The 17,983-nt window shown below is 41.3% G+C and overlaps 1 protein-coding gene across 1 annotated transcript in view; it reads left to right on the top strand.

Annotated features, from left to right (window-relative positions):
* Positions 1-17,983, top strand: part of LOC139750064 (uncharacterized) — a 278,496-nt gene that overhangs the window by 88,886 nt on the left and 171,627 nt on the right. Inside the window, exon 8 of the mRNA XM_071664399.1 lies at positions 13,622-13,779. Coding sequence (XP_071520500.1) covers positions 13,622-13,779 — 158 coding nt within the window. The remainder of the gene's footprint in view (positions 1-13,621; positions 13,780-17,983) is intronic.

Below are 17,983 nucleotides of genomic sequence, written 5' to 3'. Positions count from 1 at the left end.
CATGGCTGAGTATAAAAGTGAGGGATGATCTGACCACAGCCTTTAGATCTTTAAAACTGATTTATGACATGGACTGTGTACAGTTCTTCAAGAAATGTAGGGATAGAGTGACCAGGAGCGAAAAACCTGTTAAAGATTTGTAAAAAAGTACTTTTATTGTGTAATTGTGGTGGTTGGTTGGAAAAAGATGATGGGGATGTGGTTAATGCCGACAGCATCCATAGATGTGAGGTGCCTGATGATAGGGAATTTTCAAGAGATGGGGCTGATGATAGGGAATTTTCAAGAGATGGGGCTCCATGAGTGTAAAATTTCTTCCATGTACAGTGCAGTTATGTAATTACAAATATACCACACCACTAATTCTTTATTGAAAATTTTCATAATCTTTTGTTTTTGCTTGTACCAAAATATCAAAGTTTCATGATAATGGAAAATACAGTGAACTGTGAACCAAATTCAGCATCCCATGCTGTTGTGGCCAGATCTCGTGGTAACTCATTGGTTGTAATGACAAATTAGAGAACAGACTTTAGACTCAGGAAAAATTCGTAATCGTGATTTTCATTTTTACATCTTATTTCCGACCCAAACTGCACTTAAGTATTAGTTGCTGCCTGTACTTTAGTATGTATGCATCTCGTATTTCATGTGCGTTCTTCTTGACTTTTTTTTGTTACACCATGATTTTTATGATTTCTCAAGGGTTCCAGAATCATAACAAGCCTTGTGGTAGGAAGAAGGTAACCAGAGAGAAACTAGCACTAAAGCCTTGTGGGAAATATAAGGGCCTAACTATTGAAGGAAAGTTGAAAGTGTTGAATTACCTTGTTGCTAATGTGAAGCTCTACAAGTTTATGAAGGAATATGGCATCATTTTTAGCACTGCTTATGATATAAGGAGAGCCAGTGACAAGCTAGAAGCCTGTAGAGGAAGCAAGTCAATCCATTTACAAGAACTAAAAAGAGGAAAAGGATTACTAATGCCAAGAATATTGAAATTGTAGAAGCAGAGTGGAGATGGTATTACCAGGAAAGGCCATGGGTATCTTGGTGAGGAACTGTAAGATCCAAATATGCAGCAGATTGCATTGCCAAGAGCCTGGATATTACTTGAGAATATATCACGGCAAAGTGAAACTACTTTGTGAGGTTTGCAAATGATTATGGGATGCAAAAGAGACAACAGCAGGATGTCAAGAGGAAGGTACAGGGTCTGACAAAGAAAGCAAGTCAAATTTGTGGTGAGCAAATACCAGTAAACTTTGAGTAGAATAACATGTTTTGGAAGGAGGTTAATGATGAGAAAAAAAATAATAGATAGGAACATTAATGAATTGACAAAAGGGGAAGTGGTAACAGGTAGTGATGGAGTGAGGAGGAAATACAGTGAGTATCTTGAAGGACTGTTGAATGTGTTTGATGATAAAGCGGCAGATATAGGATGTTTGGGTCAGGGTATTATACATAGTGAGAGAGTCATGGAGAATGGTTTGGTGAAGAGAGAGGTGGTGAAAGCCTTACATAAGATGAAATGTGGCATGGCAGCTGGAGTGGATGGTATTTCAGCTGAATTTATTAAGAAAGGGGGTGACTATGTTGTTGATTGGTTAGTTAGGATTTTCAATGTATGAATGGATCATAGTGAGGTACCTTTGGATGGTGAAGTGCATGTATAGTGCCATTGTATAAAGGCAAGGGGGATAAAGGTGAGTGTTCAAACTGCAGAGCTATAAGGTTGTTGAGTGTACCTGGTAAGTTGTATTGGAGAATAGTGATTGTGGGGGAGAAGGCATATACATAGCATCAGATTGAGAGGAGCAGTGTGATTCCAGAGGTAGAAGAGGGTTTGTGGATCAGGTGTATATATACATGTGTATGTGGGTGGGTTGGGTCATTCTTTTGTCTGTTTCCTTGTGCTACCTCACTAACGCGGGAGACAGTGACAAAGCAAAATAAAAAACATAATAGAATATATTTATATATATATAAACTGAAAGTTGATGGAGAGAGATGGGTGATTATTGGTGCATATGCACCTGGGCATGAGAAGTAAGATCATGAGAGACAAGTGTTTTGGGAGCAGCTGAATGAGTGTCTTAGTGGTTTTGATGCACGAGACCGGGTTATAGTGATGGGTGATTTGAATGCAAAGGTGAGTAATGTGGCAGTTGAGGGAATAATTGGTATACATGGGGTGTTCAGTGTTGTAAATGGAAATGGTGAAGAGCTTGTAGATTTATGTGCTGAAAAGGGACTGATGATTGGGAATACCTGGTTTAAAAAGCGAGATATACATAAGTATACTTATGTAAGTAGGAGAGATGGCCAGAGAGCGTTATTGGATTACGTGTTAATTGACAGGCGCACGAAAGAGAGACTTTTGGATGTTAATGTGCTGAGAGGTGCAACTGGAGGGATGTCTGATCATTATCTTGTGGAGGCTAAGGTGAAGATTTGTATGGGTTTTCAGAAAAGAATAGTGAATGTTGGGGTGAAGAGGGTGGTGAGAGTAAGTGAGCTTGGGAAGGAGACTTGTGTGAGGAAGTACCAGGAGAGACTGAGTACAGAATGGAAAAAGGTGAGAACAATGGAAGTAAGGGGAGTGGGGGAGGGATGGGATGTATTTAGGGAATCAGTGATGGATTGCGCAAAAGATGCTTGTGGCATGAGAAGAGTGGGAGGTGGGTTGATTAGAAAGGGTGGTGAGTGGTGGGATGAAGAAGTAAGAGTATTAGTGAAAGAGAAGAGAGAGGCATTTGGACGATTTTTGCAGGGAAAAAATGCAATTGAGTGGGAGATGTATAAAAGAAAGAGACAGGAGGTCAAGAGAAAGGTGCAAGAGGTGAAAAAAAGGGCAAATGAGAGTTGGGGTGAGAGAGTATCATTAAATTTTAGGGAGAATAAAAAGATGTTCTGGAAAGAGGTAAATAAAGTGCATAAGACAAGGGAGCAAATGGGAACTTCAGTGAAGGGTGCAAATGGGGAGGTGATAACAAGTAGTGGTGATGTGAGAAGGAGATGGAGTGAGTATTTTGAAGGTTTGTTGAATGTGTTTGATGATAGAGTGGCAGATATAGGGTGTTTTGGTCGAGGTGGTGTGCAAAGTGAGAGGGTTAGGGAAAATGATTTGGTAAACAGAGAAGAGGTAGTAAAAGCTTTGCGGAAGATGAAAGCCGGCAAGGCAGCAGGTTTGGATGGTATTGCAGTGGAGTTTATTAAAAAAGGGGGTGACTGTATTGTTGACTGGTTGGTAAGGTTATTTAATGTATGTATGACTCATGGTGAGGTGCCTGAGGATTGGCGGAATGCGTGCATAGTGCCATTGTACAAAGGCAAAGGGGATAAGAGTGAGTGCTCAAATTACAGAGGTATAAGTTTGTTGAGTATTCCTGGTAAATTATATGGGAGGGTATTGATTGAGAGGGTGAAGGCATGTACAGAGCATCAGATTGGGGAAGAGCAGTGTGGTTTCAGAAGTGGTAGAGGATGTGTGGATCAGGTGTTTGCTTTGAAGAATGTATGTGAGAAATACTTAGAAAAGCAAATGGATTTGTATGTAGCATTTATGGATCTGGAGAAGGCATATGATAGAGTTGATAGAGATGCTCTGTGGAAGGTATTAAGAATATATGGTGTGGGAAGCAAGTTGTTAGAAGCAGTGAAAAGTTTTTATCGAGGATGTAAGGCATGTGTACGTGTAGGAAGAGAGGAAAGTGACTGGTTCTCAGTGAATGTAGGTTTGTGGCAGGGGTGTGTGATGTCTCCATGGTTGTTTAATTTGTTTATGGATGGGGTTGTTGGGGAGGTGAATGCAAGAGTTTTGGAAAGAGGGGCAAGTATGAAGTCTGTTGGGGATGAGAGAGCTTGGGAAGTGAGTCAGTTGTTGTTCGCTGATGATACAGCGCTGGTGGCTGATTCATGTGAGAAACTGCAGAAGCTGATGACTGAGTTTGGTAAAGTGTGTGGAAGAAGAAAGTTAAGAGTAAATGTGAATAAGAGCAAGGTTATTAGGTACAGTAGGGTTGAGGGTCAAGTCAATTGGGAGGTGAGTCTGAATGGAGAAAAACTGGAGGAAGTGAAGTGTTTTAGATATCTGGGAGTGGATCTGGCAGCGGATGGAACCATGGAAGCGAAAGTGGATCATAGGGTGGGGGAGGGGGCAAAAATTCTGGGAGCCTTGAAGAATGTGTGGAAGTCGAGAACATTATCTCGGAAAGCAAAAGTGGGTATGTTTGAAGGAATAGTGGTTCCAACAATGTTGTATGGTTGCAAGGCGTGGGCTATGGATAGAGTTGTGCGCAGGAGGATGGATGTGCTGGAAATGAGATGTTTGAGGACAATGTGTGGTGTGAGGTGGTTTGATCGAGTAAGTAACGTAAGGGTAAGAGAGATGTGTGGAAATAAAAAGAGCGTGGTTGAGAGAGCAGAAGAGGGTGTTTTGAAATGGTTTGGGCACATGGAGAGAATGAGTGAGGAAAGATTGACTAAGAGGATATATGTGTCGGAGGTGGAGGGAACGAGGAGAAGAGGGAGACCAAATTGGAGGTGGAAAGATGGAGTGAAAAAGATTTTGTGTGATCGGGGCCTGAACATGCAGGAGGGTGAAAGGAGGGCAAGGAATAGATTGAATTGGAGGGATGTGGTATACCGGGGTTGACGTGCTGTCAGTGGATTGAATCAAGGCATGTGAAGCGTCTGGGGTAAACCATGGAAAGCTGTGGAGGTATGTATATTTGCGTGTGTGGACGTATGTATATATATGTGTATGGGGGTGGGTTGGGCCATTTCTTTCGTCTGTTTCCTTGCGCTACCTCGCAAACGCAGGAGACAGCGACAAAGCAAAAAAAAAATATATATATATATATATATATATATATATATATATATATATATATATAGAGCGTGGTTGAGAGAGCAGAAGAGGGTGTTTTGAAGTGGTTTGGGCACATGGAGAGGATGAGTGAGGAAAGATTGACCAAGAGGATATATGTGTCGGAGGTGGAGGGAACAAGGAGAAGAGGGAGACCAAATTGGAGGTGGAAAGATGGAGTGAAAAAGATTTTGTGTGATCGGGGCCTGAGCATGCAGGAGGGTGAAAGGAGGGCAAGGAATAGAGTGAATTGGAGCGATGTGGTATACCGGGGTTGACGTGCTGTCAGTGGATTGAATCAAGGCATGTGAAGCGTCTGGGGTAAACCATGGAAAGCTGTGTAGGTATGTATATTTGCGTGTGTGGACGTATGTATATACATGTGTATGGGGGGGGTTGGGCCATTTCTTTCGTCTGTTTCCTTGCGCTACCTCGCAAACGCGGGAGACAGCGACAAAGTATAATAAAAAAAAAAAATATATATATATATATATATATATATATATATATATATATATATATATATATATATATGTGTGTGTGTGTGTGTGTGTGTGTGTGTGTGTGTCAGAGGTGGAGGGAACGAGGAGAAGTGGGAGACCAAATTGGAGGTGGAAAGATGGAGTGAAAAAGATTTTGAGTGATCGGGGCCTGAACATGCAGGAGGGTGAAAAGTGTGCAAGGAATAGAGTGAATTGGAACGATGTGGTATACCGGGGTCGACGAGCTGTCAGTGGATTGAACCAGGGCATGTGAAGCGTCTGGGGTAAACAATGGAAAGTGTGTGGGGCCTGGATGTGGAAAGGTAGTTGTGGTTTCGGTGCATTATTACATGACAGCTAGAGACTGAGTGTGAACGAATGGGGCCTTTGGTGTCTTTTCCTAGCGCTACCTCACACACATGAGGGGGTAGGGGGTTGTTATTCCATGTGTGGCGAGGTGGCGATGGGAACAAATAAAAGTCAGACAGTATGAATTATGTACATGTGTATATATGTATATGTCTGTGTGTGTATATGTATATGTACATTGAGATGTATAGGTATGTATATTTGCGTGTGTGGATGTGTATGTATATACATGTGTATGTGGGCGGGTTGGGCCATTCTTTCGTCTGTTTCCTTGCGCTACCTCGCTAACGCGGGAGACAGCAACAAAGCAAAATGAATAAATAAATAAATAAATATGTATATATATATATATATATATATATATATATATATATATATATATATATATATATATATATATATATGTATATATATATATAGGGATAGGGGATTAAGAATACTTCCCACGTATTCCCTGCGTGTCGTAGAAGGCGACTAAAAGGGGAGGGAGCGGGGGGCTGGAAATCCTCCCCTCTCGTTTTTTTTTTTTTTTTTTTTTTTTTTTTTTTTTTAATTTTCCAAAAGAAGGAGCAGAGAATTGGGCCAGGTGGGGGTATTTCCCTCAGAGGCCCAGTCCTCTGTTCTTGATGCTACCTCGCTAGCGCGGGAAATGGCGAATAGTTTAAAAAAAAAAAAATATATATATATATATATATATATATATATATATATATATATATATATATATATATATATATATATATATATATATGTACATATGTACATATATATGTATATGCATGTGTGTGGGGGGGGGTTGGGCCATTTCTTTCGTCTGTTTCCTTGCGCTACCTCGCAAACGCGGGAGACAGCGACAAAGTATAATAAAAAAAATAAAAAAAAAAATAATAATATATATATATATTATCCCTGGGGATAGGGGAGAAAGAATACCTCCCACGCATTCTTCACGTGTTGTAGAAGGCGACTAAAGGGGTTTGGGAGCGGGGGGATAGAAACCCTCCCCTCCTTGTATTTTAACTTTCTATAAGGGGAAACAGAAGAAGGAGTCACACGGGGAGTGCTCATCCTCCTGCAAGGCTCAGATTGTGGTGTCTAAATGTGTGTGGATGTAACCAAGATGAGAAAAAAGGAGAGATAGGTAGTATGTTTGAGGAAAGGAACCTGGATGTTTTGGCTCTGAGTGAAATGAAGCTCAAGGGTGAAGGGGAAGAGTGGTTTGGGAATGTCTTGGGAGTAAAGTCAGGGGTTAGTGAGAGGACAAGAGCAAGGGAAGGAATAGCACTACTCATGAAACAGGAGTGGTGGGAGTATGTGATCGAGTGTAAGAAAGTAAACTCTAGATTGATATGGGTAAAACTGAAAGTGGATGGAGAGAGATGGGTGATTATTGGTGCATATGCACCTGGGCATGAGAAGAAAGATCAGGAGGGGCCAGTGTTTTGGGAGCAGCTGAATGAGTGTGTTAGTGGTTTTGATGCACGAGACCGGGTTATCGTGATGGGTGATTTGAATGCATCGGTGATTAATGTGGCAGTTGAGGGAATAATTGGTATACATGGGGTGTTTACTGTTGTAAATGGAAATGGTGAAGAGCTTGTAGATTCATGTTTTGAAAAAGGACTGGTGATTGGGAATACCTGGTTTAAAAAGAGAGATATATATAAGTATATAAGGCAAAGGGGATAAGAGTGAGTGCTCAAATTACAGAGGTATAAATTTGTTGAGTATTCCTGGTAAATTAAATGGGAGGGTATTGATTGAGAGGGTGAAGGCATGTACAGAGCATCAGACTGGGGAAGAGCAGTGTGGTTTCAGAAGTGGTAGAGGATGTGTGGATCAGGTTTTTGCTTTGAAGAATGTATGTGAGAAATACTTAGAAAAGCAAATGGATTTGTATGTAGCATTTATGGATCTGGAGAAGGCATATGATAGAGTTGATAGAGATGCTCTGTGGAAGGTATTAAGAATATATGGTGTGGGAGGCAAGTTGTTAGAAGCAGTGAAAAGTTTTTATCGAGGATGTAAGGCATGTGCACGTGTAGGAAGAGAGGAAAGTGATTGGTTCTCAGTGAATGTAGGTTTGCGGCAGGGGGTGTGAGGTCTCCATGGTTGTTTAATTTGTTTATGGATGGGGTTGTTGGGGAGGTGAATGCAAGAGTTTTGGAAAGAGGGGCAAGTATGAAGTCTGTTGGGGATGAGAGAGCTTGGGAAGTGAGTCAGTTGTTGTTCGCTGATGATACAGCGCTGGTGGCTGATTCATGTGAGAAACTGTAGAAGCTGGTGACTGAGTTTGGTAAAGTGTGTGAAAGAAGAAAGTTAAGAGTAAATGTGAATAAGAGCAAGGTTATTAGGTACAGTAGGGTTGAGGGTCAAGTCAATTGGGAGGTAAGTTTGAATGGAGAAAAACTGGAGGAAGTAAAGTGTTTTAGATATCTGGGAGTGGATCTGGCAGCGGATGGAACCATGGAAGCGGAAGTGGATCATAGGATAGGGGAGGGGGCGAAAATTCTGGGAGCCTTGAAGAATGTGTGGAAGTCGAGAACATTATCTCGGAAAGCAAAAATGGGTATGTTTGAAGGAATAGTGGTTCCAACAATGTTGTATGGTTGCGAGGCATGGGCTATGGATAGAGTTGTGCGCAGGAGGATGGATGTGCTGGAAATGAGATGTTTGAGGACAATGTGTGGTGTGAGGTGGTTTGATCGAGTAAGTAATGTAAGGGTAAGAGAGATGTGTGGAAATAAAAAGAGCGTGGTTGAGAGAGCAGAAGAGGGTGTTTTGAAATGGTTTGGGCACATGGAGAGAATGAGTGAGGAAAGATTGACCAAGAGGATATATGTGTCGGAGGTGGAGGGAACGAGGAGAAGTGGGAGACCAAATTGGAGGTGGAAAGATGGAGTGAAAAAGATTTTGTGTGATCGGGGCCTGAACATGCAGGAGGGTGAAAGGAGGGCAAGGAATAGAGTGAATTGGATCGATGTGGTATACAGGGGTTGACGTGCTGTCAGTGGATTGAATCAGGGCATGTGAAGCATCTGGGGTAAACCATGGAAAGCTGTGTAGGTATGTATATTTGCGTGTGTGGACATGTATATACATGTGTATGGGGTTGGGTTGGGCCATTTCTTTCGTCTGTTTCCTTGCGCTACCTCGCAAATGCGGGAGACAGCGATAAAGCAAAAAAAAAAAATATATATGTATATATGTAAGTAGGAGAGATGGCCAGAGAGCGTTATTGGATTACGTGTTAATTGACAGGCGCGCGAAAGAGAGACTTTTGGATGTTAATGTGCTGAGAGGTGCAACTGGAGGGATGTCTGATCATCATCTTGTGGATCTTGTGGAGGCGAAGGTGAAGATTTGTAGAGGTTTTCAAAAAAGAAGAGAGAATGTTGGGGTGAAGAGAGTGGTGAGAGTGAGTGAGCTTGGGAAGGAGACTTGTGTGAGGAAGTACCAGGAGAGACAGTACAGAATGGAAAAAGGTGAGAACAAAGGAGGTAAGGGGAGTGGGGGAGGAATGGGATGTATTTAGGGAAGCAGTGATGGATTGCGCAAAAGATGCTTGTGGCATGAGAAGCGTGGGAGGTGGGTTGATTAGAAGGGTTAGTGAGTGGTGGGATGAAGAAGTAAGATTATTAGTGAAAGAGAAGAGTGAGGCATTTGGACGATTTTTGCAGGGAAATAATGCAAATGAGTGGGAGATGTATAAAAGAAAGAGGCAGGAGGTCAAGAGAAAGGTGCAAGAGGTGAAAAAGAGGGCAAATGAGAGTTGGGGTGAGAGAGTATAATTAAATTTTAGGGAGAATAAAAAGATGTTTTGGAAGGAGGTAAATAAAGTGCGTAAGACAAGAGAACAGATGGGAACTTCAGTGAAGGGGGCAAATGGGGAGGTGATAACAAGTAGTGCTGATGTGAGAAGGAGATGGAGTGAGTATTTTGAAGGTTTGTTGAATGTGTTTGATGATAGAGTGGCAGTTATAGGATGTTTTGGTCGAGGTGGTGTGCAAAGTGAGAGGGTTAGGGAAAATGATTTGGTAAACAGCGAAGAGGTGGTAAAAGCTTTGCGGAAGATGAAAGCCGGCGTGGCAGCAGGTTTGGATGGTATTGCAGTGGAATTTATTAAAAAAGGGGGTGACTGTATTGTTGACTGGTTGGTAAGGTTATTTAATGTATGTATGACTCATGGTGAGGTGCCTGAGGATTGGCGGAATGCTTGCATAGTGCAGATTGTACAAAGGCAAAGGGGATAAGAGTGAGTGCTCAAATTACAGAGGTATAAGTTTGTTGAGTACTCCAGGTAAATTATATGGGAGAGTATTGATTGAGAGGGTGAAGGCATGTACGGAGCATCAGATAGGGGAAAAGCAGTGTGGTTTCAGAAGTGGTAGAGGATGTGTGGATCAGGTGTTTGCTTTGAAGAATGTATGTGAGAAATACTTAGAAAAGCAAATGGATTTGTATGTAGCATTTATGGATCCTGGAGAAGGCATATGATAGAGTTGATAGAGATGCTCTGTAGAAGGTACTAAGAATATATGGTGTGGGAGGCAAGTTGTTAGAAGCAGTGAAAAGTTTTTATCGAGGATGTAAGGCATGTGCACGTGTAGGAAGAGAGAAAAGTGATTGGTTCTCAGTGAATGTTGTTTTGCGGCAGGGGTGTGTGATGTCTCCATGGTTGTTTAATTTGTTTATGGATGGGGTTGTTAGGGAGGTGAATGCAAGAGTTTTGGAAAGAGAGGCAAGTATGAAGTCTGTTGTGGATGAGAGAGCTTGGGAAGTGAGTCAGTTGTTGTTCGCTGATGATACAGCGCTGGTGGCTGATTCATGTGAGAAACTGCAGAAGCTGGTGACTGAGTTTGCTAAAGTGTGTGAAAGAAGAAAGTTAAGAGTAAATGTGAATAAGAGCAAGGTTATTAGGTACAGTAGGGTTGAGGGTCAAGTCAATTGGGAGGTAAGTTTGAATGGAGAAAAACTGGAGGAAGTAAAGTGTTTTAGATATCTGGGAGTGGATCTGGCAGCGGATGGAACCATGGAAGCAGAAGTGAATCATAGGGTGGGGGAGGGGGCGAAAATCCTGGGAGCCTTGAAGAATGTGTGGAAGTCGAGAACATTATCTCGGAAAGCAAAAATGGGTATGTTTGAAGGAATAGTGGTTCCAACAATGTTGTATGGTTGCGAGGCATGGGCTATGGATAGAGTTGTGTGCAGGAGGGTGGATGTGCTGGAAATGAGATGTTTGAGGACAATGTGTGTTGTGAGGTGGTTTGATCGAGTAAGTAATGTAAGGGTAAGAGAGATGTGTGAAATAAAAAGAGCGTGGTTGAGAGAGCAGAAGAGGGTGTTTTGAAATGGTTTGGGCACATGGAGAGAATGAGTGAGGAAAGATTGACCAAGAGGATATATGTGTCGGAGGTGGAAGGAACGAGGAGAAGTGGGTGACCAAATTGGAGGTGGAAAGATGGAGTGAAAAAGATTTTGAGTGATTGGGGCCTGAACATGCAGGAGTGTGAAAGGCATGCAAGGAATAGAGTGAATTGGATCGATGTGGTATACCGGGGTTGACGTGCTGTCAGTGGATTGAATCAGTGCATGTGAAGCGTCTGGGGTAAACCATGGAAAGTTGTGTGGGGCCTGGATGTGGAAAGGGAGCTGTGGTTTCGGGCATTATTGCATGACAGCTAGAGACTGAGTGTGAACGAATGGGGCCTTTGATGTCTTTTCCTAGTGCTACCTTGCGCACATGAGGGGGAGGGGTATGGTATTCCATGTGTGGTGGGGTGGCGATGGGAATGAATAAAGGCAGACAGTGTGAATTGTGTGCATGGGTATATATGTATGTGTCTGTGTGTGTATGTATATGTGTACATTGAAATGTATAGGTATGTATATTTGCGTGTGTTGACGTGTATGTATATACATGTGTATGGGAGTGGGTTGGGCCATTTCTTTCGTCTGTTTCCTTGCGCTACCTCGCAAATGCGGGAGACAGCGACAAAGCAAAATAATGTAATAATAATAATAATATATATATGTGTATGTATATACATATGGAAGGAAAGATAGGAGATGAAAAAATACTAGGGAAAAGGGGTGTAGAGATGGAGTGTGGCAGTGAGTTATGGTGGTTAGTGGGAAGCCTGTTTGTGGATGATACTTTGCTGTTTGCTGTGAATAAAGAGGGGTTGCAGAAGGTTGTGTGTTTTATGATGTGTGTAAGCATAGGTGATTGAGGGTAAATGCATGTAAAAGTAAAATAATGGTGTCTGAAAGGGAAAAGAGTGAAAGTATAGATTGTAAAACCATATAGATTGAAAGAAGTGAATGTACTAAATTGTGCTTTAGGTATGGGAGGAGAAAGACTGGAAGTGAGAGAATTTAAGTATTTAGGAGCTGTCTTTGTTAAGTTTGATGTTATGAAAGGAGAGATAAGGGAGAGAGCAGTACTGGGTAGAAGAGTCATTGAGTACCTTAATAGAATAATGAATGATGGAGGTGTAAGTATGGAAGTGAAGTAAGGTTTAAGGGACAACATAGTCCTCCCAACCTTGATATGCAGTCGAAACATGGACATGGAATGAGCCACAAAGGTCAAGAGTCCAGGCTGTGGAAATGAGCTATATGAGAAGAGCATGTGGTGTGACTAGATGGAATGAAGAAAGAGATCAAGGGGTGTATGGGAGATGTGGTATGGCAAGGAATACAAAGGGAATGAATTGTGGAGTGATAGAATAAGTGAAACATAATACTTTGAGTTAGTTTGGGGATCTGGAAAGAATGCAAGACTGGGAGTTTACAAGGAGAATGTATGATAGTACAATTAAAGGGATTGGTGTGAGAGGAAGACCACCTGTGACTTGGGAAAATAGGATGGAGGAATACTGGAGGAAGAAAAGGGTGGAAGAATGCATGGAATGGTGTAAGGAAGGGAGACATGTAAGGACAGGGATAAGAGGAGACTTTTGCCATATCCACCCTTTGATGTGATTTTGCAGAGGGAAAGGGCATCAGAGATGTAGATAGATAGATAGATAGGTAGAATGTACAGGGAAGCAGTTTTACTCTCATGGGGCCACATCTCTTGAACATTCTCTGCTATCTTACAAACTCTTAAATTCATTTATGCTTTCTGCATTAACCATGTCCTCAACCATTCTGTTACATTTATCTACCACTCTCACAGTGTAAAAACATTTCTTTACATCCTTATCAACAAGTTTTTTTACTTAATTTCATGTTATGTTCTCTGGTTGCTCTATCCCTACATCTTTTGAAGAACTGTTCTCTGTCCACATCATCAGTCTCTTGTAAGAATTTAGATGTTGTGATCAGGTCACTCCTCTGTCTTTAAAGCCTCAAGCCTTTCACTGTAACTTAGTTCTCTTCATAATGATACCCTCTTTGTTACCCTTCTCTGGACCATATCTATCAGCTTTTTTGGCTTCTTTAGATGTGTATTTTAGTTTTGGCCTTATGTAGGAAATGAATTGCTCACTAAATATTTCCTTATCCATACACTTGAAATCTTTTATGATATTTACCAGCAGACAGTTTGTCTCCCACACTATGTCCTTGATATGGGACCCAGGCAACAGGTTTGGGATGATGTCAACTGCCAGGTCCTCACACACAGAATCCTGAAGCTTATTTCTTCTTAGATATTAATCATACTAAGGCTTTCTTTTGCTGTGTGTGTGTGTGTGTGTGTGTATGTGAATATATCACACATGATATTCTGCATAGAGATACCACATTTCTCTTCAACTTTATGTGATATCTTTTTGGCTTATAGATCACAACTGTGGGAGAATCCATTAACATGATATGATATCTGTTTGGCTTATAGATCACAACTGTGAGAGAATCCATTAACATATGATATCTGTTTGGCTTATAGATCACAACTGTGGGAGAATCCATTAACATGCCTCCAAAAGCTTCATTTAGTGAACCAACTCTCTTCAGGAAAAAGCGAGGAGCCAAAAAGAAAGCTAAATGGTTATGTGACATCTGTGGCAAGGGTTTTCTGCACAAAGGAAGATATCTTTTGCACACGTAAGTTTAGCTGCCATTTCATATGGAAAGTAGTTAGCTTCACAGTTACCAGTCAGACAAATTATATAGATAGATGTATTTAAGTGCTGATTGATTTCAGTATTTTGTATCAAATATCAATACATGTTTTTTAAGCATTCTCTTTGCTATGTTCTTCATAAACTAGGGTTAACCTAGTGTGTATTATCTATCAATCTATATTTCTGACACCTATTTGCTCCAAAACAAGAGTCTCCATTTATATCTGTCCTTACATGCTTCCTATGCACACCCCATTCCATGGAATTTTCCATCATTTATTTCCCTCCAGTACTCTTTCATTCATTCTGTTTCCCCATGTCACAAGCAGTGTTCCTCTTACACCAACCCCTTTAATCGTACTGTCATGCACTCTTCTTGTAAACTCCTAACTTTTCATTCTTTTCATAAGCCCAAACCATCTCAAAGTGTTATGTTTTGCCCTCTCTACCACTCTGCAATTCATTCCCTTTGCATTCCCAGCCATACTAAATCTCTCATACACTTTTTTTTTCATTCCATTTAGTAATGCCATACTCTAAGATAACTCAATTCCACAGCATGAATTTTTGACCTATGTGACTCATTTTTGTCCATGTTTTGGCTGCATAGGTCAAGGTTGGGAGGACTATGCTGTCCTATAATCCTTTCTTCACTTCCATACTTTCACTGCTACCCTTCATTATTCTCTTAAGGGACCCAGTGACTCTTCTACCCTTTACTGCTCTCTCCCTTATCTCTCTTTACATATCACCAAACTTGCCTAATATTGCTCCAAAAAACAGGAACACTCTCTCTCTCTCTCTCTCTCTCTGAAAACACCATTGCTTTAATTTTTCTTGTGTTTACTTTCTGTCACCTATGCTTAAACACATAAAACACACTTGCAACCTTCTGCAACTCCTCTTCTCTCTCAGCAAACAACACTCATCCATATATATGTTAAAAGGCCACAGTGACATCAGAAAACCCTGTCTCACACCCTCATGTATACCAAAACTTTTGCTCAACTCTCCATCCACTCTTTCACATGCATTTGCTCTTCTGTAGAAGGCTTTCACACCATCCAACAGTTCTCCCCCTATGCCATATATCCTTAACACATTTAATAAAGTATTCCACTCAACTCTCTCTTACGTTTTCTCCAGATCCATGAAAATGACAAACAGGTTTTTACCTTTTACTGGATACTTTTCCACAAGTATTCTCACCAAAAAAATCGAAACCACATATTTCTTATGTTTCCTATCTTCACTGGATATATTTATTATTTTATTATTATTATTATTATTATTATTATTATTATTATTATTATTATTATTATTATTATCATCATTATTATCATTATAATTATTATTTATTTATTATACTTTGTCGCTGTCTCCCGTATTAGCGAGGTAGTGCAAGGAAGAATTGCCCAACCCACCAACATACACATGTATATACATACACGTCCACACACACACATATACATACCTATACATCTCAACGTATACATATATACACACACACAGACATATACGTATATATGCACATGTACATAATTCATATTGTCTGCCCTTATTCATTCCTGTCGCTACCCCGCCACACATGAAATGACAACCCCCTTTCCCCCTCATGTGTACGGGGTAGCGCTAGGAAAAGACAACAAAGGACACATTCGTTCACACTCAGTCTCTAGCTGTCATGTATAATGCACCGAAACCACAGCTCTCTTTCCACATCCAGGCCCCACAAAACTTTCCATGGTTTACCCCATACGCTTCACATGCCCTGGTTCAATCATTGACAGCACGTCAACCCCGTTATACCACATCGTTCCAATTCACTCTATTCCTTGCACGCCTTTCACCCTCTGCATGTTCAGGCCCTGATCACTCAAAATCTTTTTCACTTCATCTTTCCACCTCCAATTTGGTCTCCCACTTCTCCTCATTCCCTCCACCCCTGACACATATATCCTCTTTGTCAATCTTTCCTCACTCATTCTCTCCATGTGACCAAACCATTTCAAAACACCCTCTTCTGCTCTCTCAACCACACTCTTTTTATTACCACACATCTCTCTTACCCTTTCATTACTTACTCGATCAAACCTCCTCACATTACATATTATCCTCAAACATCTCATTTCCAGCACATCCACCCTCCTACACACAATTCTATCTATAGCCCACGCCTCGCAACCATATAACATTGTTAGAACCACTTCAGACATACCCATTTTTGCTTTCCAAGATAACGTTCTCGACTTCCACACATTTTTCAACTCTCCCAGAACTTTTGCCCCCTCCCCCACCCTCTGATTCACTTCCGCTTTCATGGTTCCATCTGCTGCCAAATCCACTCCCAGATATTTAAAACACTTCATTTCTTCCAGTTTTTCTCCATTCAAACTTACCTCCCAACTGACTTGTCCCTCAACCCTACTGTACCTAATAACCTTGCTCTTATTCACATTTACTCTTAACTTTCTTCTTTCACACACTTTACCAAACTCAGTCACCAGCTTCTGTAGTTTCTCACCTGAATCAGCCACCAGCACTGTATCATCAGCGAACAACAACTGATTCACTTCCCAAGCTCTCTCATCCACAACAGACTGCAACTCTTTCCAAAACTCTTCCATTCACCTCCCTAACAACCCCAACCATAAACAAATTAAACAACCCTGGAGACTTCACACACCCCTGCCACAAACCAACATTCACTGGGAACCAATCACTTTCCTCCCTTCCTACTCGTACACATGCCTTACATCCTTGATAAAAACTTTTCACTGCTTTTTACAACTTGCATCCCACACCATATATTCTTAATACCTTCTACAGAGCATCTCTATCAACTCTATTAAATGCCTTCTCTAGATCCATAAATGCTACATACAAATCCATTTGCTTTTCCAAGTATTTCTCACATACATTCTTCAAAGCAAACACCTGATCCACACATCCTCTACCACTTCTGAAACCACACTGCTCTTCCCCAATCTGATGCTCTGTACATCCCTTCACCCTCTCAATCAATACCCTCCCTTATAATTTCCCAGGAATACTCAACAAACTTATACCTCTGTAATTTGAGCACTCACCTTTGTCCCCTTTGCCTTTGTACAATGGCACTATGCAAGCATTCCGCCAATCCTCAGGCACCTCACCATGAGTCATACATACATTAAATAACCTTACCAGCCAGTCAACAGTACAGTCATCCCCTTTTTTAATAAATTCCACTGCACTACCATCCAAACCTGCTGCCTTGCCAGCTTTCATCTTCCACAAAGCTTTTACTACCTCTTCTGTGTTTACCAAATCATTCTCCCTGACCCTCTCACTTTGCACACCACCTCGACCAAAACACCCTATATCTGCCACTCTATCATCAAACACATTCAACAAACCTTCAAAATACTCACTCCATCTCCTTCTCACATCACCACTACTTGTTATCACCTCCCCATTAGCCCCCTTCACTGAAGTTCCCATTTGCTCCCTTGTCTTATGCACTCTATTTACCTCCTTCCAAAACATCTTTTTATTCTCCCTAAAATCTAGTGATACTCTCTCACCCCAGCTCTCATTTGCCCTCTTTTTCACCTCTTGCACCTTTCTCTTGACCTCCTGCCTCTTTCTTTTATACATATCCCTCTCATTTGCATTATTTCCCTGCAAAAATCGTCCAAATGCCTCTCTCTTCTCTTTCACTAATAATCTTACTTCTTCATCCTTTTACTCTCTACCCTTTCTAATCAACCCACCTCCCATGCTTCTCATACCACAAGCATCTTTTGCGCAAGCCATCACTGCTTCCCTAAATACATCCCATTTCTCCCCCACTCCCCTTACCTCCTTTGTTTTCACCTTTTTCCATTCTGAACTCAGTCTATCCTGGTACTTCCTCACACAAGTCTCCTTCCCAAGCTCACCAACTCTCACCACTCTCTTTACCCCAACATTCTCTCTTCTTTTCTGAAAACCCCTACAAATCTTCACATTCGCCTCCACAAGATAATGATCAGACATCCCTCCAGTTGCACCTCTCAGCACATTAACATCCAGTGTAAAATTGCTTACAGCACATTCTAACACTTACATTCTATCTGCTTTAAGAGTATGGACCAGTCAGAAGATGGGTACCTTCGGTGGCCAGTATTGGTGGAGGATCCTTACCTTAAGATCCTCACCTG

The sequence above is a fragment of the Panulirus ornatus genome, chromosome 9, assembly GCF_036320965.1.
Source record: "Panulirus ornatus isolate Po-2019 chromosome 9, ASM3632096v1, whole genome shotgun sequence".
Taxonomy (NCBI): Eukaryota; Metazoa; Arthropoda; class Malacostraca; order Decapoda; family Palinuridae; genus Panulirus; species Panulirus ornatus.
Note: the sequence above shows the minus strand (reverse complement) of the source record. Positions and strands in the feature narration are given on the sequence as shown.